This window comes from Bidens hawaiensis, unplaced genomic scaffold (assembly GCF_021521415.1).
Source record: "Bidens hawaiensis isolate Kalapana, Puna unplaced genomic scaffold, B.hawaiensis_p1.1 tig00005588_1, whole genome shotgun sequence".
Taxonomy (NCBI): domain Eukaryota; kingdom Viridiplantae; phylum Streptophyta; class Magnoliopsida; order Asterales; family Asteraceae; genus Bidens; species Bidens hawaiensis.
The window spans coordinates 667,304-692,585 of NW_027491362.1; the positions used below are offsets into that span (position 1 = coordinate 667,304).

General features: G+C 34.3%; 1 protein-coding gene across 1 annotated transcript; it reads left to right on the forward strand.

The window, feature by feature from the left end:
- Positions 1 to 375: 375 nt before the first annotated feature.
- LOC143630183 (protein FIP1-like) lies at positions 376 to 3,794 on the forward strand. Its single transcript, XM_077099260.1, has 13 exons — positions 376 to 759; positions 909 to 996; positions 1,073 to 1,231; positions 1,412 to 1,478; positions 1,707 to 1,779; positions 1,944 to 1,999; positions 2,201 to 2,297; positions 2,435 to 2,522; positions 2,607 to 2,669; positions 2,734 to 2,793; positions 2,900 to 2,992; positions 3,083 to 3,145; positions 3,216 to 3,794. The coding sequence occupies exons 1-13, from the start codon at positions 704 to 706 to the stop codon at positions 3,297 to 3,299; spliced, it is 1,047 nt and encodes a 348-aa protein (XP_076955375.1). The 5' UTR covers positions 376 to 703; the 3' UTR covers positions 3,300 to 3,794.
- Positions 3,795 to 25,282: the final 21,488 nt, after the last annotated feature.

Below are 25,282 nucleotides of genomic sequence, written 5' to 3' on the forward strand. Positions count from 1 at the left end.
AGAAATGTAATCTTGTATCTTTATTTACTATTTTAGTGAAACTTTCAATCAAGTGTTACATGTAGTTAACAAAGGGAAACAACCAGTTGTTATTAATGCCTAATATTCAACACCTTAACAAATAATAGACATCAAGTTGCTCAAGTCACATGAGAGAAGAAGTGAGTATTTGGGTCGAAAACCGCAAGGTCTTAACTTTGAATCAGATTCAAATATGGTTTTACCGCACTGGCCTTTTAGACGGCTGGTTTTCCCCAAAATAAAATATGCCAGGCTTGAGCTATCTAACGCTGCTAGTAGTCGCGAACGTATGGGTCATCTTTTTTGTCATTGTGTTCCTCGTTGTTACATATGGATTTATTAGTCGGTAAAAAAAATAAAATTTATTAAAAGTAAAAAACTAGTAGTTATTAAAATGTCAATGATGCAATTGAATGGATTGATACAATGATGACATGATTGTTTCAAGTTTCAACAGTGAGATGTGTGAAGCGATTCGAGGTGAATGATTGATAACAGTTGATCCTCGAAGATCCGAAAGAACTGAAATCACGCACTGACTTGGGCATCTTTTAACCCGATTAAAACCCGTTTAATTAAACTCAATCACAAACACAATACCTATTATTATTATTATTATTATTATTATTATTATTATTATATTGGAGTTGAGCCAAGTGGAATCTGGAAACCCTAAAGGATCATGTCTTCTGATCGTCCTGCTGCTTCCAATTCTGCTTCTCCTGACGACAATTATCTGTAAGTATTTCAATTATAATATGCTGCTTATTCATAATTAATTGCCTTTCGTTCAATTGCATAACCTAATTGGAACAATTGGGATTTTGTTATACAACATAGTTGATTCATATCAGCCTGTAATGTACTAATGTTATTGATTTGTATAGGTTCCTTGATATATCAAATGAAGCTCCGTTATGTGGGCACCGGAAGCGTACAAGCATCGTTGGAAGCGTTTTGTATTGTGTACTTTTGGTACGTGTCGGTTCTTGTTTTATCGGCGCAGTGTTAAAGATTTTTAAACACTTGGCTTGATTATGTATGGTTTTAGTCAGGTTATGCCGTGTTGGCGCTTGGAGCTCCGTGGGTGTTCAAGTCTGAGAAGTACTTGACGTTGCAGATACTCTGCACTTGTGATATCATTTTGTTGATCATCACCGGTATCTTCCAGCAGTATATGGTTTACCAGGTCCAGAATATTAGATTACAGGTAACCGCTCTGATAGTACAACATGCATTTCTGTTTTTCTTTTGGTTCAATCATTTATGGACTTTATGTAGGCCTGAAATAAGTTAGTGAACGATTCACATGTCACACTTTGAAAACATATAATTGGAATAGTTCTGAATGCCAGTTTTAATGATTTTCACATTGGTTTTTGTTATGTAGGGTTATTATATTTTCAGTCAAAAGTTGAAGCATATTGTTCGCCTGCCCTTTGCCAGTACGTCATATGGTATGTATATTTTCATTACAGTTTTCTGTTTCTTAGATAAGGAACAAGTATTTCAATTTTAAGAATGACAATTCACGAGACTCAAAAGGCTAATTCTCCTGAGTGGAAAACTGTAAAAGGGTATTTAGTAAGCCTTCTATGAAATGAATTTCCTACTTCAAAAAGCCAGGGAAACTGCATTTACATTTGTTTGTTGACATCTATCAAAACATGAAATTCATTTTCTAGGTACTGGAGTGATGCTACTTATAATGGTCTGGGAGCCGAATATTAGAAGTCTTCCAATATCTATGATACTCAGGTAACTTCCTTTCCAGTTTAGGGAACTGAAACTCGAATATTAATATTAGTAAGTGTCTAACTCGCTTCATTCTTAAATCATTGTATATATTTAGCCTATGAATCCCATGGTCAAATCAACTGATGCTCTTTGCTGACATTATATTAGCTATCTCAAAATTTCAGGATTATTATGGTGGCTGAAGCTATCATTGCTGGTTCTTTCATGAGCGTATATATCGGTAAGTGATATTACCTGCCTGAGATTGAATTCGGTCGCAATGGAGGTGTATCCTACTTTGGGTATTTAAACTTTCATTTGCCAATTAAAAATTCAGTTGAAACATCTTTCATGTTTTGACCCAAATTAATTATAATTCGCTGTTATCATATCAAGTTTTTGGCAATTCATTATATGATAATCAAGTAGTTGACGCTTGCAGGTAATGTACATCAGTACAACACATTGGAATCCCAGCCAGATGTTTTGAAGTCCTTGTATTCTCCCCTTCAACCATCAACCTCTCTAGAAGGGTTAAGGTATCCTACCACCTCACTAATCTTTAATTTAACTTCTTGATATTTTATGGTAAAATTAGTTATTTTCTAATACATTTGGGAATTGGCAGTTATTAATCTAAATAGTCTACTGATTAGAGAGGTGTTATGCATCACAGGTATAATAATGATGGTGGACGGTTATCTGATCAGCAGATGGCTTTGCTACAGTATCAGAGAGAGAATCTTAATTTTCTGAGTGAGGAGGTAAATAATGATGAAAAGATTAGGTGCTGATTTTATGCTTTTTCTTGTTTAAAATAATTAAAAAGACCATCTGTATGATTGCATATTCTTCGACTGCAAGAATGCTTGAGCAAATATGAGAGATCTGGTGATGGGATGGCACCTCAGGTAGTAAATATGGTTTTCTAACACTTATTATTTTTATGGCGTTTCTAATAACCTTCTTCTTTAGGTCGATCTCGCTCATCTATTAGCAGCTCGTGATCAAGAGCTAAGAACACTTTCAGCTGAGGTAATACTCATACATAAGCTATTTTTCTATGATAGGTGCCTTTTATACCATACTTTGGGATATAAGTTTGTATAAAATGCATAAATAATTTCATTTGTTTCTGCAGATGAATCAACTGCAATCTGAATTACGTCTTGCTCGATCTCTGGTTGCTGAGAAAGAGACTGAAATCCAGGGCGTGCGTAACACGAACAATCAGGTATTTTTAATACTGTCAACTAAAGATAATTATGTATAGTTGACCCGATATGGTCATCATCTAAACCTTTTTGTTGGTAATGAAACACAGTATACGGAGGAAAACGAAAGGCTGCGGGCCATACTTGGAGAATGGAGTACCAGAGCAGCAAAGGTGCTTGACAGTGATTTGTTTCTGCAACACATTGTTATCAATATAAACATTTGTTTCTTATCCTTTGTAGCTTGAACGCGCACTTGAGGCTGAACGGATGTCAAAACTCGAATTGCACAAGAAGATATCAACATCAAGAACCCAACAAAGCTAATAAATAGTAAAAATCTGTGGAATACTGAACGTTTGGTCTTGATACAAAAACAAACACGCAACAGTTGGTACATTTCACAATGGGGGTATATGGTTTGTTTTGCTCAAAAACAGATTTAATGTTAGATGATTACCATAAAAGTGTAGTGTCTCGTGCCGAACAAACTTCTTTTAAACCAAGTGTGTATCGTTTGCCAATCTAACTGTAGAAGGATTAGCATATAACCATAGTTAACTACCATAACTACTTGTGAGGTTAGTAGGTTATAACCGACTAATAATAGGGAGCTACTTAAAATGGCCACATTTGAATTTCAAACTATAAGAATTGGATGCAAATAATGCAAACCGATTGGGTAGGTTTGGAACTGAATCAGTCGAGCATGGTTTTAAACCGACTACAAAGCGGTTTCTGTACGTGTCTACTATTGACCCGCTACATATTTGTAACTACTTGAATTAGAGGCGTGATTACCGGTTAACAGGTTTCTAGAATACCTGTTACAAAACTGCCTTTTCTTCAAATAGTCAAAACCGGTACCGGTTTGGAGGGAAAATCCCTAACCTATGTAATCGGTGCAGTTTGGTTATTTGATAATAACCTATTGAAATTATTTGTATCAACACTAATCTTATGTCTGTTAACCATTCCCTTAACCGGTCTGTTACTAAAAAATCCCTAACTGGTCCTTACCATCAGTTCATTCTTGGGTTGTAACCGGTTTCTTATATACCGGTTAATAACCAGTTTTCGTCTCGGTTAGGTTGCCGGTTATGATTTACACCTCTTAAGTTGAATCCTCTAGTCAACAGCAATGTTTCGGGCCTAATACTGACCAAAATAACCTGTTTTAAATTTAGACAGGCCTCTGTATCTTTCTAGGGTAAAGCCCACAACTGATTGAGGCCCACTCCATCCATCGGCTCTTAAGGCTTTCTTATGTTTAGATTCAACTCACTAAGCCCACAATACCTCAATCTAGTTGTGCACATCAAAACCGGGTTTGGACCCATGTCAGGATAAAAAAAATTCAAAACCCGGGAACGGGATGGACCGTATTCAGAAAAAAGAAATTTTCAAAAACCGGTTTTCTTATGCCTGGCTATTAGACAATGGTTTCCTACTATACCCTACCCGAATATATGGCCGTCAATTGGGTTTCTGTTTAAGACACACAATTAAATGTGTTAATCAAAAAGGTAAAAACTATGTGATTTTTTTATTAATTAAAATCAGTATGCTAGGCTCCGTCGTTTTTCTTGTTGATATATGAAACTTAAAACTGTGTTATAGACAGGAGTTATAGAGGAGTTAGACAAGTCGTGTTCATGTTTGATACTTACATTAAGACATGTTTTGTCAGCCCTACCCGAAGGGTACATGAAGAAACACAGATCACCACCTACACCAAAGGAATTTGCACAAATATTGGTGTTATCTCGTGGGTATATGAGGCTTTTTGCTACCCTACCTCTATATGTGTGTAAAAGCATAAACCGAAACCATTTTTTAATACCCGAACCACGTTTTTTTCAATACCCAAACACCGATATAACCAGTTATAGTTGCTTGGAGTTTCATGTCCGTTTTTAACCACTACAATGCCATTGAGAGCTTACTTTTTTTCGTGTGTGTTTTTGATCATTTTAGCCATAAATAGGTAGCTATATTTTGGTTCAATCACAACACTCAAAATAATAATGAAGACGACGATTAAAGCTCCATTTAACAAAGCATTTGTAATTTTCATTTCTTTTTGTAATGATTTTGTAATTTCTAAAATTTTATAAATTAATTTAAAAGTGAACTTTAAAACTTTTCTTATAAAATTTAAATACTGGGGGTTTAAAAAAATCACAAACCCTGTTATATACTAGTACCCAGTTTCATACCCTACCTCATTACACAGGGTTACGTCTTTTCATTCTATAACCAGTTATGAACCCTATTTGGCTTGACTCGCTTGACCAAACCCGAAACCGGTTATTGCCAGTACCCGATTTTATGCACCTATACTTCAATATTCAATATTTAGCTCGGCTGCTTCGTGCCCTCGTCATAAATTTTGTGATAATGGGCCACTTCAATGTTATGGTCCGGAAGCGGATATACCAATATACCATGCCAATTAAATGCAATCTTTATCATTTTCACCCATTTGTATACACACGATTTAGTTTTAGAAATGTGAATATAACATACACATTAATTTGGTGCATGGTAAACGCTACACATGTGACGTGATGACTATTTTGTTTCTAAAAACAGCTTCTTAGTTGTGACTTCCATCTACCTCTTAAATATTCACATACTTATCTCTTATTTCATTCATATAATAACCACCATAAGATAATAATATATTTTATAACGGGATCGGACATTGAATCGACCACCTTACCTGTTTATTGGTTGAATGGTTGGTGATGTCACAATTAAATTAAACATTAAGCATATATAGATATAAATAAACTAGGTTAGAGCCCGTGTAACATACGAGTTTGATAAGGAAAACAAGTGTTTTATTAATTTGAAAAATAAGTAAGAAAGCTTATAATTGCAAACCCAACCAATGAAACCAAATAATAATAATAATAATAATAATAATAATAACAATAATAACAACAACTACCGACGTAAATGTGTTTCCCGTAAAGCAATGCTGGAAAACGCAAAATAAACAAAGTCAAATTTTGTTCATAAACCAATAAAAGTTCTTTATTTCCAACCAAACAAAGTATAAATCATGAAACAAATATTAAAAAAACACAAATGTAAATGTATTTACCGGTAAAACATGACCGGAAAATTCAAAACCAAAACAAATAGTGTTTTTAAAGTCATGACAACACATGGAATTAATAGATTGTTATCGCCAGAGACGTCAATATGTTTTTCCTTGGATTTATTAGCTGAATTCGCAGCAACAGCATCAATGTCATAGATATCTCCAAGTTTCCTCTATAAATCCGATGGTGGAGAAGTTTGAGGGTTTTTGTCTCCATTTGAAATTGGAGTTATGTTATTCTCCCCAGTGATTGATATAAGTTCCTATGAAAGATAATTATAATAGGGAAAATTTGTTTTTATTGGTCTCAACATTCGTATTTTAGTCACTGCCAGTCCCAACTAACGAATTGGCTGCTGACGGTCCCAACTTTTAACGTATATGTTCATAACGATCCGCGACTAACAGAATTCTAACGTTGTTAGTTTCAAGCCGCCGGAAAAACGTTTTTGGCCGGAAAACACACATTTTTTCACGAAAACTCAACAATTTTGTCCCAAACATCATGGTAACTTTATATTGTACATTTAGAAACCTTTTTCTAGTAAAAGCCTCATTTATTGAGGTCGCTGGAACCCTAGAACCATTGTCAGAATCAGTTGATGGTACTTAACTGATAGTGGTTGGTTGGCGGTGAGTCAATTGGTGATGGTGGCTCAGGTAGTGTTTTCCGACAAAAAAATTGACTTTCCCGGCCAAAAAGTTGCATTACCCAATTATTTTTGTGTATTTGTAATATTAATAAACTATGAAGTATAAATAGACAAAACATAGTGTCTAAATTATTAAATAGACATTTAAATGGTATTTTAAAAGGAAAAAAAAACAAAAAGAATTTTGAAATTGACAAATTAATCTGATTGTTTATTTATGTATATAACCTAAACATATGTACACGTAATATAACACACATATGTGTAAATAATACAGCTTATATATGTGTAGGCAATTAGCTAGTACAAAACTAAAACATATATGGACAAATTAATTTGATGCTATTTAGGCATTTATCATACACGTTTATACATAAGAAAAACTAAATTTTAGAAAATATAAGCACTTGACATAAAATTTTACGATTTAAATTTTGTTATTTTTGTTTTTCTAATAATGGAATGTTTTATGAATAGTTACAGAAAAACCACAGTTCATGAATAAAAACCGGTTTAAAGACATCCTCAACTTGATTGAGAAATGCAATAACGTGGATTTTTCAATTTATAGTTCCCCACCTATTTCAATTTTCGGGAATTTTTTATTGCGTTTATCAAAGAAATTATTTTATTCTTGAATTGTTTATATATCTACTATATATAAACAACTTTGAAAATCGACTCTTTTTACCCTCAAGTATACTTTAACCATGTTTTGTTTCCATCCTTATAGTCTAGGGACCAATTTGCAAAACATGATTAAACATTAATATATTTTATAAACAAACTCAAACCCATAAACAGAACCCGTGACCCGAACCCATATTTTGACCAAATCCGTGACCCAGACGCATTACTTGATCCTTAATTCTCGTTGTTTAGGTGGAATTGATACTGGCAGATTATGTATAAGCATATTTCGAATCACACCGACTCGTCTAATTAAAGAAAACGATCTATTATATACGAATTGAGATATCAATAAAACTCGTCTTTACCTTTATAGCATTACACCATCTAGGGTTCATATAATTACAATTAAACTTGCCTGCACCGTCGCCTGGACCTCGAGATTAAAACCCCTATGGTTGATTAGATTAACGTGGTCTGAAAGGATCGTTACCAGTCATCGTTTATGCCGTCATTCGTGGTTAGCCGTTCTCCATCAATACAAAATCAAATCTGGTAATTAGTTTATGTCTCAAGTTCGTTTCAGTCCATAATTTATTAACCCTAACACCATTTAATATTACAACGAACGATTTGAACCATCTGCCACCTGGGTTAATAGCAGTTCTTGTATTTAAGTTATTATTTCTGATTCTGAACCATCTACCACTTGGGTTCGAGTCCCAGTTGCTTCGTTTTTGTTATTTATTTTTCAATTTGTTTTCTTTATGTTTATAACTAATTCTAATTGATATTAACTAATAAAACAAACTTGATTTTATGAAACCGACACCTTAAAGTTTTACGCTTCTTGGCAAATCATCATCATCATCATCATCATCGTACTCAGTATATCCCACCAATAGCAAAGCTATGGTAGGGTCTGAGGAGGGTAAGATGTAGGCAGCCTTACCTCTACCCCATAGGGATAGAGAGGCTGCTTCCGGTGAGACCCCCGGCTCGATAGTAGTTTTGCATCAAGCCTTGGACATAAGGCACATAGCACTCAATCATCGGGACACCGGCTGATCGGTGCATGTACCCTTATCTTTCAGCTATCAACGCCACTACATGATGCCTGATTAACCGTCCGTCACTTTTAACGTTATTTTCACGTGATTAGTAAAATAACGTCAAAATTAGTGCAATTTCACTTTTGCCCACCCGAGGGTTCACACATATATACATCATATGTGCGCACCGTAAGCAGGGCTAGCTTCTTGGCAAATAATCTTGTTATAGATTATATATATATATATATATATATATATATATATATATATATATATATATAAAATTTGTAAGTATTATAAGTGTTTATTAACAATGAGTAAATTTTATTTTTATAAAAACCCGACATCATTATTTGTGATCTCTCGTCGTTGATAAACTTACTTATATTTATTTTATATATTATATATATACTAAACGTATTAAATAGATTTTCTATAAAAGATTTAAACGAAATATTTATTTATATTCTACTACATATTATATTTAATTAATAACACATTATTATTATTATGATCATCTATCTATTTATACATTAGTATTTTATATTTACTCAAATAATTATAAGTATATTTTGTATTAATATTATTTATTTAAATTATATATTTATAAGTCTAATTATATGATTTTATCAAGGATACGTAATGGTGATCCAATAAAATAATAAAAGTAATAATTCTTTAAAATTATAACAATAATAATGCACTACTAGAAAAAAGACTTTCAATGACACGCATTGCATGTCATTAAAGGGCACTTATGACACGCAAATGCGCGTCAAGGAAGCCCCTGTCATAAATTGAACATGACACGCTTTTGGTATGTCATATTTATTGACACGCATTAATGACAGCCATTTGTGACACCCCTTTTTGACATGCATTTATGACACACTTTCAAAACTGGTGTTTACGACACCCATTAACGACATGCATATATGCTTGTCATTGTATAATTTTTTTTAAAAAAATTGTTTTTTATAATTACTAATATTTACATTAATTACTAAAAACATAGCAGCAAATTACACATTCCATTTCTAAATTTAAAAATGCTAAATCAAAATATTACGTATATTCTCTAAGTTAACAAAAGTATCGGTTAATATTTAATATCATGCATATCACTAATATCACTAACGAAATATAAACTTTGTCGTATACGCAGACCATTCTTCTCGAACCGCATCGAAATCCGCCCGTGTATTCGTATTTGCCTCCCCTACCTAAGATGAAAATTAAGAAACCAAAACGTTACAAAAGTTGGACAAACCAAATATTGTTGTCCTTGAACCATTTCTTACTATCGTTCAAAGTATGGGTGTTCTTCGGATTATTTATTCGAGTTTCGGTTTGTTCGGGTATGAGTTCAATGCAAATTGACTCAAGAACCGACCCAAATAAGGTCGGGTAGGTTCGGATCGGGTTTCAGGTTTTAAAGGTTAATATAAATATATATATATATATATATATATATATATATATATATATATATATATATATATATTCACCTTTAACAAGCATACTAGCAATATGACATACCAAACTAAAATATTCCTTTTGAATATAGTGTATATCACAATATTACACAGTAGGATTGTGTTTTTAACTGTACCTGAATATCCAACCTGACTCGAATTTACCCGAAGAACACCCCTATATACAATATTAGAGAGTAAATGTAATTATGTGATTTCAAACTAAACTCTAGATCATTTACAATCTTAAGAAGTAAATTTCATTATGTAATATACAATATTAAAGAGTAAATTTAATTACGGTTTTTGGTTATTTAAAACCGAAGCCAAACCATTGAAAAATAAAACCGAACCAAACTAAATTGTTCCTAAAGTTAACTGTTAAATTACACTTACATTGTTATCAACGAGTATTTGAAGTCCTTCATGAACGATCTCCTCCATGAACTTTAAGACAATAACAACACTCGGTACTTCCCGGCTGAGTCGGACACTACAAAAAAACAATATAATAAACAGGACACTCTAACTATAAATGAAATTAGTATAATATAAAACGAGTAGATAATATTGAGTTTCAGGTAGATGTTAAATTAAATAAAAACACTAATTGGCATAAAAAAAGGTTTTTAATTCGCAATACCAAAGCTTAGTCTATGCACAACGTAGCTCATTAAAAGGATATTTGAGAAATTATTTGTAATATAATTGTGTCACTAATTTTTAAAGCATCATGTTAGTTAACGGGCAGGTCGGTTCATGTAAACTTTGGATCAACGGACAGGTCGGTTCAAGTTAGTTACCGGATCATGTCGATTCGGGTCAAACAACTCGTTTTATGTAAAAACTTTAAGTTGGATCAAAATGAAACTAACCAATATTGGTTCTAGTCAGTTGAACACATGTTTAGTCGTTTAGTCGACTTTTGGCCCATTTGACCCATTTCAGTATTAGCTAATTTTAATGTTTAGTTTTACATGCTCGGGTCAAGGTAGCACGACTTAATTCAATACGACAAGTCAAAACCTAACTAATTTTGAGTCAAATGGTTAAGTTATAACCTTCTGGTTATAATATTTGACCGACTTATATAACTGCACTTAGAGCCACCAGCACCTTTCCCTGCAAATATACAGATATGTTTTGACTCGTTAAGACAAACACGCGTTCGTCTCATTGAGTATAAATATGTTTTGACTGATAAAAAGGTTAACATATTCACCTGTCCGTCGGTGTTGGAAAACCTTGACTTATTGATTGATTGTGAATGATACTTAAACTATACACGAATAGGTTTTTATGAATGATTTGAATGATGTTAAGCTATGATTGAAAGCTTAACCTTGAAATCGCTTATCTTTGATTGTGATTGAAAACACTTGGTTTTATGTGACGTTTGATATAGCATGCTTTGGCCTAATAGGTTCTAACACGTTGGTAAGTTTCTCCAGGTAAGTAAACGAGTCCCTCGGTTGATTGGGATTTATGCGAATTACTTTTCCTTAGGCAAGAAACTTACTACTAGTGATATCCCCCTTCCAGTTACTACATGCCGTCAAAATATATCTTTTGTTTGACATTACTTCATCATGAAGTAACGTTTATGAAAACATGATTGTGAATGATTTGTAAAATACGATCAAGGTTAAAGGCCATAGCCTCGATTAATAGTCTAAGCTATAATTCAAATAACTTAAACGCAAATCCTACCTTAGATTGGATGCTTAGACTGATAATACGATAAGGAAGGACTTGATCTACTCGCTTATGTGATTGCTAGCTTAATTCCACTTCGTTTCTTGCACGAATTACGAGAAAACAGCACGTCGGCTTGTTACGGCAACGGGGCACACTTTCCAAGGCTATATGTGTGTAAAGAAAGGTGTGTTTGGGATGAATGGGGTTCATGCCCGTCACCCCCTCCTTTTATTGCCTTTTTAGGACCCCGTCGCGGTACGCGACCGGTTCCTTTGGGACCCGTCGCGTACCGCGGCGCCGCAATATTGCGCCGCCTTATGCGGTTGTGACACGTGGCCTGTCATATTGCGCCACGTGTCGACACGATGTTCAACACGTGTCCACTGACTCAGCAACCCCATCGCGCTACGCGATGGGTTGATTGTTACCCCGTCGCGTACCACGATGAGAGAAGATTTTCAGAATTTACAATTTTGGTCCCTATACTTTCTAAGTTAGTATTTTTATGCCTTAATTGCAAAGGGTAAAAGACGCGGTGTTACATCCTCCCCACCTTTTGAATAATATGGTCCTCGAGATTTATTGAAATAGATAGGGATATTTCTTCTTCATTTCTGACTCGAGCTCCCATGTATACTCGGGTCCACGTCTTGAATCCCATTTGACTTTTATGAGTTTAAGTCGTTTATGTTTGAGAAACTTAATCATGCTATCTTCTATTTGTATCGGCTGTTCTACAAACTTAAGTTTCTTGTTGACTTTAACATCTTTCAAGGGCATGGCAAGAGTTTCGTCAGCTAAACACTTGCGTAGATTGGATACGTGAAACACATCGTGAATACCTTTCATCTCATCAGGTAATTCCAGGCGGTAAGCAACCGGTCCTGTTCGTTCGAGTATCTTGAATGGTCCAACGAATCTTGGACTAAATTTTCCTTTCTTTTCGAATCTTACCACACCTTTCCAAGGCGATACTTTCAATAACACTTTGTCGTCTTCTTTGAATTCCAAAGGCTTGCGGCGAACGTCCGCATAGCTCTTTTGTCGATCTCTCGCCGTTTTCAATCGTTCACGGATTTGTATAACTTGATCCGTAGTTCATTGGACAATCTCAAGTCCTGACAACTGAGCATCACCTATTTCTGACCAACATACAGGCGTCCTACACTTACGACCATACAATGCTTCAAATGGTGTTGCTTCGATACTCGTATGATAGCTATTGTTGTACGAGAATTCTATCAAGGCAAGATGGGTGTCCCAACTTCTTTCTAAGTCGATAACACAGGCACGAAGCATATCTTCTAAAGTTTGAATCGTGCGTTCACTTTGGCCGTCAGTTTGGGGATGGTAAGCAGTACTTAGATTTAGTCGAGTCCCCATAGCCTTTTGAAAACTTGACCAAAAGTTTGAAGTAAAACGACTATCTCTATCGGATATGATGGATAGCGGCACACCATGCAAGGATACAATGTTTTCGACATATAATTGTGCTAACTTATCCATACTATACGTTTCTTGAATTGGAATGAAATGAGCAGACTTCGTAAGTCTATCTACAATAACCCAGATTGCATCATTTTGACATGAAGTTTTTGGTAACTTCATGATGAAATCCATAGTTATGATATCCCATTTCCAAATTGGTATCTCAGGTTAAACAATCCTAACGGCTTTTGATGCTCGACTTTCACTTTGGAACACGTTAGGCATTTGGCTACATATAAAGCAACATCTTTCTTCATTCCGATCCACCAGTAATCATCTTTTAAATTGTGATACATCTTGTCACTTCCTGAATGCATCATATACTTTGACTTATGAGCTTCTTCTAGAATCTTATCTCTTAGACTTCCAACCATCGGTACCCAAATCCTTGTACCGAGTCTAAGTATTTCATCACTTCCTTTAGTCAATTGATCAATTGTACCATTCTCTTTCTCGGATTTTTATATTTCCTTCCTCCAGTGCCAACTTCTGAGCTTCTTTGATTTGACTGGCTAAATCGACTTTAAGTTCCAATCTAAGAGCTCGGACTCTCTTTGGTTTTTCATGTTCTTTTCTACTTAAGGCGTCAACCACTACGTTGGCTTTTCCTTCATGATATACGATCTCACAGTCGTAATCATTAAGTGTTTCCATCCAACGCCTTTGTCTCATATTCAACTCCTTTTGATTGAATATATGCTTCAAGCTTTTGTGATCAGTATATACCGTGAATCTTACACCATACAAGTAATGTCGCTATAACTTTAATGCGAAAATTATAGCGCCTAATTCAAGATCATGCGTGGTGTAATTCTTTTCATGCACTTTCAATTGTCTCGAAGCATAAGCAATCACTTTCTTTCCTTGAATTAGAACACATCCCATTCCCGTGTGCAAAGCATCACAGTAAATGGTAAAGTTTTCCAATCCATCTAGTAAAGCCAGAATAGGTGCGTTGGTTAACTTTTGTTTGAGTGTTTCGAATGCTTCTTCTTGCTTCAATCCCCATTCAAACTTAATTTCCTTTCTTGTAAGTGAAGTTAATGGAACAGCTATTCGGGAGAAGTCTTGAATGAATCTTCGGTAGTAACCGGCTAAGCCTAGAAAACTTCGGACTTGAGTCGGTGTCTTGGGTTTCTCCCACTTGGTTATAGCCTCTATCTTTGCGGGATCTACTTGAATACCCTTCTCATTTATGACATGACCAAGAAATTGTACTCCGGATAACCAAAATTCACACTTGGAGAACTTGGCGTATAATTTCTCGTTTCTTAGGGTTTCAAGTATGATCTTAAGATGAACTTGATGATCGTCTTTGGATTTTGAGTAAACAAGAATATCATCAATGAAAACAATAACAAACTTGTCCAAATATGGCTTACAAATTCGATTCATCATGTCCATGAAAGCTGCTGGAGCATTAGTGAGTCCGAAAGGCATCACGGTGAACTCATAATGTCCGTATCGGGTTCTAAAAGTTGTTTTAGGTATATCTTCTTCTTGTACCTTCAATTGATGATATCCCGATCTTAGATTAATCTTGGAAAAACAACTTGCTCCTTGGAGTTGATCGAACAAGTCGTCGATTCTTGGTAATGGGTACTTATTCTTGATTGTGACCGTGTTTAGCTCTCGGTAGTCTATACACATCCTCATTGATCCGTCCTTCTTCTTTACGAACAATATTGGAGCCCCCCACGGTGACGAACTTGGACGTATAAATCCTTTTTCTAATAACTCATCCAATTGTTTCTTCAATTCCTTCATTTCCGTAGGTGCTAGACGATAAGGTGATTTAGCTATTGGTGATGTTCTTGGCATGAGGTCGATCTTGAATTCTACTTCTCTATCAGGTGGGGCTCCTGGTAACTCGTTAGGGAATACATCTTGGAATTCAGACACTATTGGAACTTCCCCATCTTCTTGGGTTCGGGTTCCTTGGTTACATAGGCCATGAATGCGAGACATCCTTTACCGGTGATCACGTCCGGTATCTCGGCTGCTTTCTGGGTGTCTAGCATAAAGACACGAGCATTTCCTTTCTTGGCATTGGTCTTCGCACCGTGGCCACTTGCACCAACCGTCACCGTCGTTGGTTTCTTTTTCGAACACTCGTTGCTATAGTGTCCCTTCTCACCACATATGAAACATTCCACTGTTTTTCTTGTGCAAGTTGTTTCCACATGACCCGGTCTCTTGCAGAAATTACATGTAACCGAGTTGTTTGGTCGAAGACATTTCCCGAAGTGTCTCCTTCCACATGACTTGCACACAGGGCGATTGTACACAAATCCCCCTTCTCTTTTCTTCTCCGTCTTTTTCATCTTTCCACCCGCACTCGTCTTTCCATCATCCTTCTTTCTCTCATCTCGGTTTCTCAACATCCCATCCATCAAGTACCCGGCCAACTCCATGGCCGATTCCGTCGAAGACGGCATGTGTGAACGTACTAAATCACGGATCTCGATTGGTAGTCCGTAAATGTAGCGTGTCACCTTATTGATTTCGGGAGTAACCAGATGAGGCACGATTCTACAGTATTCAAGGAACTTGGTGTTGTATTCCTTGAGATTAGTTCCCACAACCTTGTGGTTCCACAGCTTAGTCTGAATCTGATCCATTTCATTGATCGGACAGAATTTCTTCAATACCATAGCCTTGAATGTTTCCCAATCCAAGTTGTATAGGTTATCTCTACCCTTAACTCCAATTAGGGTATCTCTACCCTTAACTCCAATTAGGGTATTCCACCATTCTAATGCCTCTCCTTTAAACATCTGGGAAGTATACTGAACTTTCTCTCTTTCCGTACACTTGCTTATTAGTACTATCGATTCCATCTCCTCCAGCCATCGGAGGGTATGTATCGCACCTTTATCCCCGTGAAATTCTTTGGGGTTGTAAACCTTAAACACTTTGAAATCACAGCCTTCGTTTATTTTGAGTTTCTTAGTTTTCTCACGAAGGTCATTTTCAGCAGTCGAGCTTTCATCACTTGCTTCTTTCTTTCTTTCAGTTTCCTTTTTCTTGTCTTCTTTCTTTTCCGACTCTTTCTTAGATTCTTTCTTAGATTCTCTTTTTGAAGTAACAGTTTCACTTCTACTTGCTCTTTTGTTAGATTGAGAGGCAGTACGGCTAGGATCATTTTTCAATATTTCATAAATTGGATTTACAGCCTCTTTTATCAGATCGCGGATACCAAGCACATAATTTTGTGGTATGGCTTGTATATTTTCCGCAGTTACTTTTTCTTGTGAAATTTCTTCAATTGTTTTTCCTTTATTGTTTACTTGAATCTCTAGATTACAACAACTAGTACACAACAATGAGTTCTAATCCTTAATCCATTTTGTAACAAGATTTTTCATCTTGTCACATTTCTTAGCTATCTTTCTCCCAATTTTCTTTTTGTCCACTCTCTCATTCCTCAGCTCGTCAATCACTGCATTAGGCGGGTTCGGATATCCCGTTGGTGCGGATGCGGCTTGGAAGAGATAAGCATTTTCCTTGGGATAGAGATGCGGATTAGCAACGTATGCAAGCATTTCTTCATCAGGAATATTGTTGGTATAAAATTCCTCGATGAGATTTTCCTCCTCTCGAATCTCTTTTGCTTGTTGTGAAATCGAAGGTCTTGATCCTAACTATGAAGGGAAGTAAGGATTTTCGTTTTCCTCTTCTTCTTCGGGATCCTTTTCTTCTTCAGGATCTTCCTCTGATTCATGAGGGTTTTTGATTGGTGAGTTAAACCTCTTTTTGTATGGCATGCTAACCCTCATTTTTTGGTTTGTGACTGAGTTCAGCCGATGCTGGCGGAGTCTCGTATTGATAGTTCAATGGTGGTGATCCAAATTGCCATCTCCTTTTATCAGAGTGATAATTCATCCAGCTTGATGATTCCGATTCAGTTTCCTATTTGATCTTGCTTTGCACCTCCTGTTCCTCGGAAAGATGATATGTTGGAATGTCGGAGGGGTAATACTGGGGAACGTTGTCCTCGGTATTGTTAGAGATTTCGATTTGACATTGTTGACTACCTGGGAGATACACATGTTGGCTCCCATACGGTAACACCGGATTGATTGGTTGATTGTGATTGAAAAAGCTAGTATAATAACTATTGCTACTCTCCATATCGGATGGATCGTTATTGATTGCCGGTTTTGATCGAATGGCTACTCGGTGTCTACGACCAAAGTAGTTAGTATAAGACATCTGCATTTTAGTTAGATTAGGGATAGGAGGTTTACCAATCATATCTTATCCCTACGAGTAATATTAATAATAATAATAATAATAATAATAATGGTTAAAGCTTAGGTACTAGTGTTTAAATACCTAATTCGCTGAAACCGATGGCTCTGATACCAACCTGTCACACCCCGACTTAGGGCCTAGGCGTGTGACCACAAGTTGGTACCTGTTTTGTAAATATATCAGAGTTTATGGGTTAATTTTAGCGGAAGACTTTAGGTTGAATATAATATTAATTTACATTGAAAATTTACTCGGGAATTAAATACCCGAGTATTGGTTTACAAAAGATATATTTTCATATTACAAGGATTATATATCAAAAACGAAGCCATCTTGTACGCGCTTCTATCTTCATATAGACTCCAATCCTTGTTAATGCTACTTATGCTTAATTACCTGCAATGGGTTGGAAAAATACGTCAGCTATATGCTGGTGAACACGTATGACTCCATAAACATTTTGAATGACAATATAATACAAATATAGTTTTCTCTACAAGCTCAGCAGAAGCATTTCTACTTCTGGTCTATGTACCACTGCCCTACACACACAATTGTTCCCAAGCCACGTAGCTCTTACCGGGAGACTAGTTATGACCATTAGCCCACGGCCACGTAGCCTTTGAATGATTAGGCTGAACGGTTATGTTTGGATCCAGACACATGTGTATTCGGTCTGAGTTGACTTTATTTTCTACTTTGTATTATAAAGTTTTAGAGATTACTCGATCTCATGTAGACATTGATTGACTCTTTAAGACAAACACCTGTTCGTCTCATTGAGTATAAATTTGTTTTGACTGATAAAAAGGTTAACGTATTCACCTGTCCGTCGGTGTTGGAAAACCTTGACTGATTGATTGATTGTGAATGATAGTTAACCTATACACGAATAGGTTTGTATGAATGATTTGAATGATGTTAAGCTATGATTGAAAGCTTAACCTTGAAATCGCTTATCTTTGATTGTGATTGAAAATACTTGGTTTTATGTGACGTTTGATATAGCATGCTTTGGCCTAATAGGTTCTAACACGTTGGTAAGTTTCTCCAGGTAAGTAAACGGGTCCCTCGGTTGTTTGGGATTTATGCGAATTACTTTTCCTTAGGCAAGAAACTTACTACTAGTGATATCCCCCTTCCAGTTACTACATACCCGTCAAAATATATCTTTTGTTTGACATTACTTCATCATGAAGTAACGTTTATGAAAACATGATTGTGAATGATTTGTAAAATACGATCAAGGTTAAAGGCCATAGCCTCGATTAATAGTCTAAGCTATAATTCAAATAACTTAAACGTAAATCCTACCTTAGATTGGATGCTTAGACTTATAATACGATAAGGAAAGACTTGATCTACTCGCTTATGTGATTGCTAGCTTAATTCCACTTCGTTTCTTGCACGAATTACGAGAAAACAGCACGTCGGCTTGTTACGGCAACGGGGCACGCTTTCCAAGGCTATATGTGTGTAAAGAAAGGTGTGTTTGGGATGAATGGGGTTCATGCCCGTCACCCCCCTCCTTTTGTAGCCTTTTTAGGACCCCGTCGCGGTACGCGACCGGTTCCTTTGGGACCCGTCGCGTACCGCGGCGCCGCAATATTGTGCCGCCTTATGCGGTTGTGACACGTGGCCTGTCATATTGCGCCACGTGTCGACACGATGTTCAACACGTGTCCACTGACTCAGCAACCCCATCGCGGTACGCGATGGGTTGATTGTTACCCCGTCGCGTACCGCGATGGGAGAAGATTTTCAGAATTTACAATTTTGGTCCCTATACTTTCTAAGTTAGTATTTTTATGCCTTAATTGCAAAGGGTAAAAGACGCGGTGTTACATCACAAGCCGGCTTGGCTCGCTTGCACCCCTAGTTTTATTACTATATAGTGTAATAACAATAGACAGTAAAGCTTTTTGAGTTGTATTGGTTGGTTTAAAACGGTAACAAAATCCAAAATAGCAATGAAGAATAGCCTAAGAAGCAAGCACAAAGTCATTAGCTTCGTTTTGAGTTACCAGAGCTCGAGCTTGACTATGCTCAACCTATTTTTCTAAAGCTCGGCTAGTGAGTTGTTTTTTTAAGCTCGGACTCAGGTCGTTTATTATTTAGTAATTAATTTATTTATGTTTATAATTAATTTATATATTATAAGAAAAACATAAACGAGCCTAAGCTCGACTCACGCTTGCGTAGTACCATAAACGAGCCAAAGCTTGACTCGAGCTCAGTAATTAATACACATGGCTCGTAAAGCCTCAACAAGCTTCCCATTTAGCTCGGGCTCGATAAGTAAATAAGCTTTATATGAAGCTCGGTGTCAGCTCGTCTTAATTTTTTGTATCGATCCGATAAAAAAACTTAAAACAGTTTTGTAAGTCAGTTCAGATTATGTTTCAAACTATTATTATATAACACTTCAAATATGTTTCAGGTTTTTGCAAGAAATAACAGTTCAATTATGTTCGAATTATATAACACTCCATTAAACCCTAGCCAATTAAAAGTAGAGTAAGGTAAAATTGAAGACATATACTTCAAAAAAAGTTGAAATCCTTAAAAAATCCTTCAATAGACTAAAAATTCTTGCTTCAATCCTTCAAAAATTCGATGGTAGTGTCGGAATGTCGTGGCAGTGATGGCGTTTGTGGCCTGTAGTGGTGTCGGAATGTCGTGGTGGTGATGGAGTCCGTGGTGGTGATGGTGTTCATGGTGGTGTTGGCGTTCGTGGTGGTGATGGCCGGTGGTGGTTTTGGGTTTTGAGAGTAGCAGGTTATATGTTAGGGGGTGTTTGGCCTAGCTTTTTTAACCAAGCTTATAACTTTTTTAGCTTTTTTTTACAAAATAAGCTTAACTTAGTGTTTGGTTTAGCTTTTTAAGCTTATGCTTATAAGCTTATGTAAGCTAATTTAAAGAAGCTTATTTGAATATGGTTTTTTAGCTTATTTGAATAAGCTTATTTATGTAAGATTGTAAGTTACTCATTTGCCCTCAAATTGTGGTGGATTAGTAATTATGAAGCAACTTATTACTCTAGCAAATTAAACAATGATTGATTTAACAACTTATTAAAACACATAATTAACTTGTAGAATATAAGCTAATCCAAACACTTGAAAATAGCTTTATCAAATAATAGAAAATAAGCTATAAGCTACTTTAAAATATAAGCATAAGCAAAAAAATAAAAGCTAGGCCAAACACCCCCCCCCCCTTAGATAGAAGCGTGGGTTATTCTAATTAGGTCAAGTATATGACCTGCATATTTTGAGGGATATATTCTATCTTTTTTTTAGTGAACCATGACTCGCATATGTGACACGCACACCTTTTTTTTATTTACGACACTTGTTCAATGACACACAAAAATGAGTGTCATAAATTTTCAAATTTTCAAAAATTATGACTTCATTTTAATGACTTGCACCATTGCGCGTCATAAATCGACGCGTGTCATTTTGCGCATGTCAAGGAAGGCCTTTTTTCTAGTAGTGATGGTTTGAAATAATATTAATAATAGCAATAGTAAGCAATCGTTCAATCCATAATATTATAATCACAACATAACTTCAATCACATCGAAATTTTAATTTCCTTAACTCATGTTATATCTTTTATAACTAACTTATATTATCTTATTTAACTAGGAATCATTGTCGGTGTATCCCGAAGGGTTCATCTTTCTCACATCATCATTTTTATTTTGTTCATCCGATTAGGTGAGTACCACATTCCCCTCTTTTTACTCGTTTTCTCACGTTTTGAGAACATATGCGTAAATTATATTTGTCATATATACTTATACTCAAAACTGCAACTATTGTCTTATGTGTTAACAACTTATACCTTACTTGTTTATGTGCTTATTTGCTTTGTATGCTTCCGCATTCGGAGAGCATTATAGTATGATCATACGCCAGTCGTTAGCCTTTGTGCTTCTCGACATGTCAGTTATACTTGCTCATTTGGTTAATTTGTTATTCTCATATGACTTGTTGCAACTACTTATATATATATATATATATATATATATATATACTATATGTACATTTAAACTGGTGTATTGCTCACTCAACCTTGTGTTGACAAAACTATTCTATTTTAAATGCATATGCAGGTTATCGTGTGACGTGATTATCAAGATTGTTTGAAGCAATTTACAATACATGTTAGAGAAGAAGATACAAGAATTAGATTTGAATGTCTATTTTACTTGTTTACTTATGAGTTTGATGTACTTGACTATTTAATAAAATTTAATAGATATTGACATTTTTAATATTGCATATAGTAACCTCTGAAAAGCTGTGAGCAATCAGTTCGTGTCCAGGCATTTCCGCCGTAGGTTAGAGTGTGACAAGAAATCAGTTCCCAAAGCCTGAAGAAGCCATTGTATCCCTCAGTAGAATAAAACACACAACTAAACTGAGCTCGACTTCATTCGACTACTCAAGGCTTTCCAATGTTAGATTAATAATTAATTAAACCTATAACTAACACTAATCTACTGTTGCACAACAAAAATAGCTAAGGACCTATATCCAGTTTTTCTTATACTCGTTTACTAGACAACATGTTTCATACTCAACCCTATTCGTTGGGTACGCATAGGGTACACTATTAGAGTGTAAAACCCAAAATTGTTCTTTAATACCCGAACTTGGTTATTTTCAATAGTTGAACCGTGTTTTTGCAATAAACGAAAATGGTATAACCTGTTATAGATATCGGGAGCTTCCTATTTGTTTTTAACGGCTATAATGCCATTGGGTGCCTACTTTTTATGTTTTTGTTTTACCATTTTAACCTTCATTTGTTACTTGTAAATAAGTTGTAAGCATAAATAGGTAGTTATGTATCGATTTAATCACAGCATTCAAAGCAACACGAAGACATTATTAAACAATAAACACCAATAAATAAAATGTTTTATTTTGTAATGATTTTATAATTACTAATGTTATAAAAATAAATTAATTTTATAGTATTTTTAATCATTCATATACACCTAATTTTGTGATAAGGGTCCACTTCAATGTCCACAAGCAGATATACGATATACCAAAATATATATATATATATATATATATATATATATATATATATATATATATATATATATATATTCTTTAATTTTACTATATTTATTAGTAGCAAAATAAGTTTATATCAATATCAATTACATTTTTTTAAATCTCTGATTGTATACCCTAAATTAACTGTATTTAGACCTTTCCTTTTTTTTAACAATTCAAACTTTCTAACAAATACTGTTTATCTATATATAATATAACCAGAATAAAGAGATTCACACACTTCTCATTTACTTACTCTTCGATTCATATTTGTATCATTGTCAAGGTTTTTTATGTTCTTTCATACGGATAAATATTTTTTTTAACTCATCTAAAAGTTAATTAATGAATCTTGAATCTTTGCTTGAATTTTTTATTTGTTACACAGTAACATGGAAGCATCAAACATTACCATGTTCAACGGTTTGGATGTTTCAAACAACGATTGTGTACTGAAGGTTCGTATACTCAGACTATGGCGTTTGAAGGACAACAATAAACCAGGAGAGGACTGGTCCATAGAAATGATTTTACAAGATGAGATGGTATAATTATATACAACTATAATTGTTTATATTTCTTTTTTTTTCTTCCTCATTATATAAAATTAATTGTTATAATGTTTGTCTTATTAATAATGTAACAGGGTCATAGAATGCAGGCATATGTAAGGAAAGTTTGCATACCGAAACATGATGTTTGGCTAGCTGAGATCAGTCATTGATTGTTCGAAAACCTTCACTTGGTGCAAATATGTCAACATACCGTTATGTTGACAGCCCACACAAGCTATCTTTCACATCAGAAACTCGTCTTTCGATTTGCGATGAGTTTAAAGGTCACCTTTATGGATTGTCGTTTGCTACCTTTGATGATATCAAAGCCAAGAACATACCTCAGAATGGAACAAATAGGTTTTAATATGATTATTATGGATTTTTTTTATATGCTTAATTAATATATTTATAAATTTTTTTGTTTAACTCATACAATATTTTCAATTACAAAATAATATACTCAAAGCTTGATAAGTCAATCAATTAATTTTCTTGTCCCGCTAAATTTACGGTACTGTTTTTTAAAAAAATTTCCATTTTTACCATGTACGAAAATAAATTATGATATTTTATAATATCTGTATTTAATGCACTTCCTTACATATACTGATTAAAAAAATTCCTGATTTACTAAATTAATCATTCTGGAATTGCATTTCTTATAATATGAAGAATTATTATTAACTCATACATAATATTGGATTTTCTATATACATTTTCCAATGCTCATTTTCTATTATTTTATGACGTCTCAAGTTAATTGATATTTTTCTTATTCGATACTACAAGATATGTTGTTTATGTTTTCTCTTTAATGTTTGTAATGTCCATCTACTTAAAATGTTTATGGAACACTAAAACAATATAACATAAACCTATAACTAAAGTTATTACTCTTAATAGAAGATGTTTGCTACATTTTATATATTGTGGATTATTATCATTCATTCAATTAATAGTACTTAATTACGAGAGTGCATTATTTTTCTTCAACTATTATTAAATCTGGTTGTCTATATTGATATTTTTTATATTTATGTTGTCGCTCATTGTTTTTTTATTTACTACTTTATTAAAGCAATACAATAGTTCTATATGGTATCATTCTAGGGTGTCCAACTAGATGTCATGTCACATATTTCCTTTTTTATTAAGTCAAATCACCCATTTCATACTATATAAAGCTTAACAATACAAACCCTAAAATTTATCTCTCTCTCTCTCTCTCTCTCTCTCTCTCTCTATATATATATATATATATATATATATATATATATATATATATATATATATATATATATATATATCTTTCTCTCTCTCTCTCTCTTGGTTTAGCCATTTTTGCTGACTTTCTTTTCCATATTTTCCGGTAATGTATTTATTCTAAGTTAATGGTTGATTCTTATGTATTATTCGCTATTGTCATTGTCATTTCATTTTCTTTGCACTTTGTTGTTTGTATTGTTTTTAACTCTAATATAATTTTCCTATAATCTGTTTAAGTTTTACATCAAACTCCAAGATTCTAATTATATGTTGAAGTTTCTATAACTACTCTATCTTTCATACAATGAATGGTTTATTTAGGTTGTGATTAAAATTTATATAATTACATCTATCCACCATTGGTAATTCTAACTAGACCAAAATATATGTATTTATTTTTAATTTAGCCGGAATAGTATATTATGTAACATTAATTTAATTTTAATTATTTCAGGTTATAGCGACCCAACTTATAAAATAGTTAATTGCCTAGAAGGAGTATTTGTTGGAAAACTGGTTTTCTTTTTGTACAACAATGGATATTAAGTTCCGATTATTTATGTATTTATGTAGTTTACACAGTTCATGTAAATTAAATCATTTTTATATGATCAATTTTTATTTTGGCTGTTAACACGTGTGAATCTTATCTTGAAACTTCTATCAATTGTTAACATGTTCGTTAATTTTATTTATTTTTTTACACAACTTATTTTCCAGTTTATTATTGGCTTCTATTTATTTCTGTTTTTATAATACCCTTAATTTATTCTTAATATTCATAACAAATTTAAACCCTTTTTAAATACGGAATTTGACTAATTTTGCAACAAACTTTTAAAGGTTTCCATACTCTTCAATCTCATCAAGATTTCTGTTTTTTATATTTGACCATTTTTTAGTGTTTCAAGAGTCATCATTTTAATGTTTCAAAAGTCAAAAACATTTTGATAATTTTTGAAAGCTTTCTAATTAACCAATTTTGTTTTAAATTTTACAATTATGTCTAAATTATTTAGTAAAATTAGTAAAATACAACCT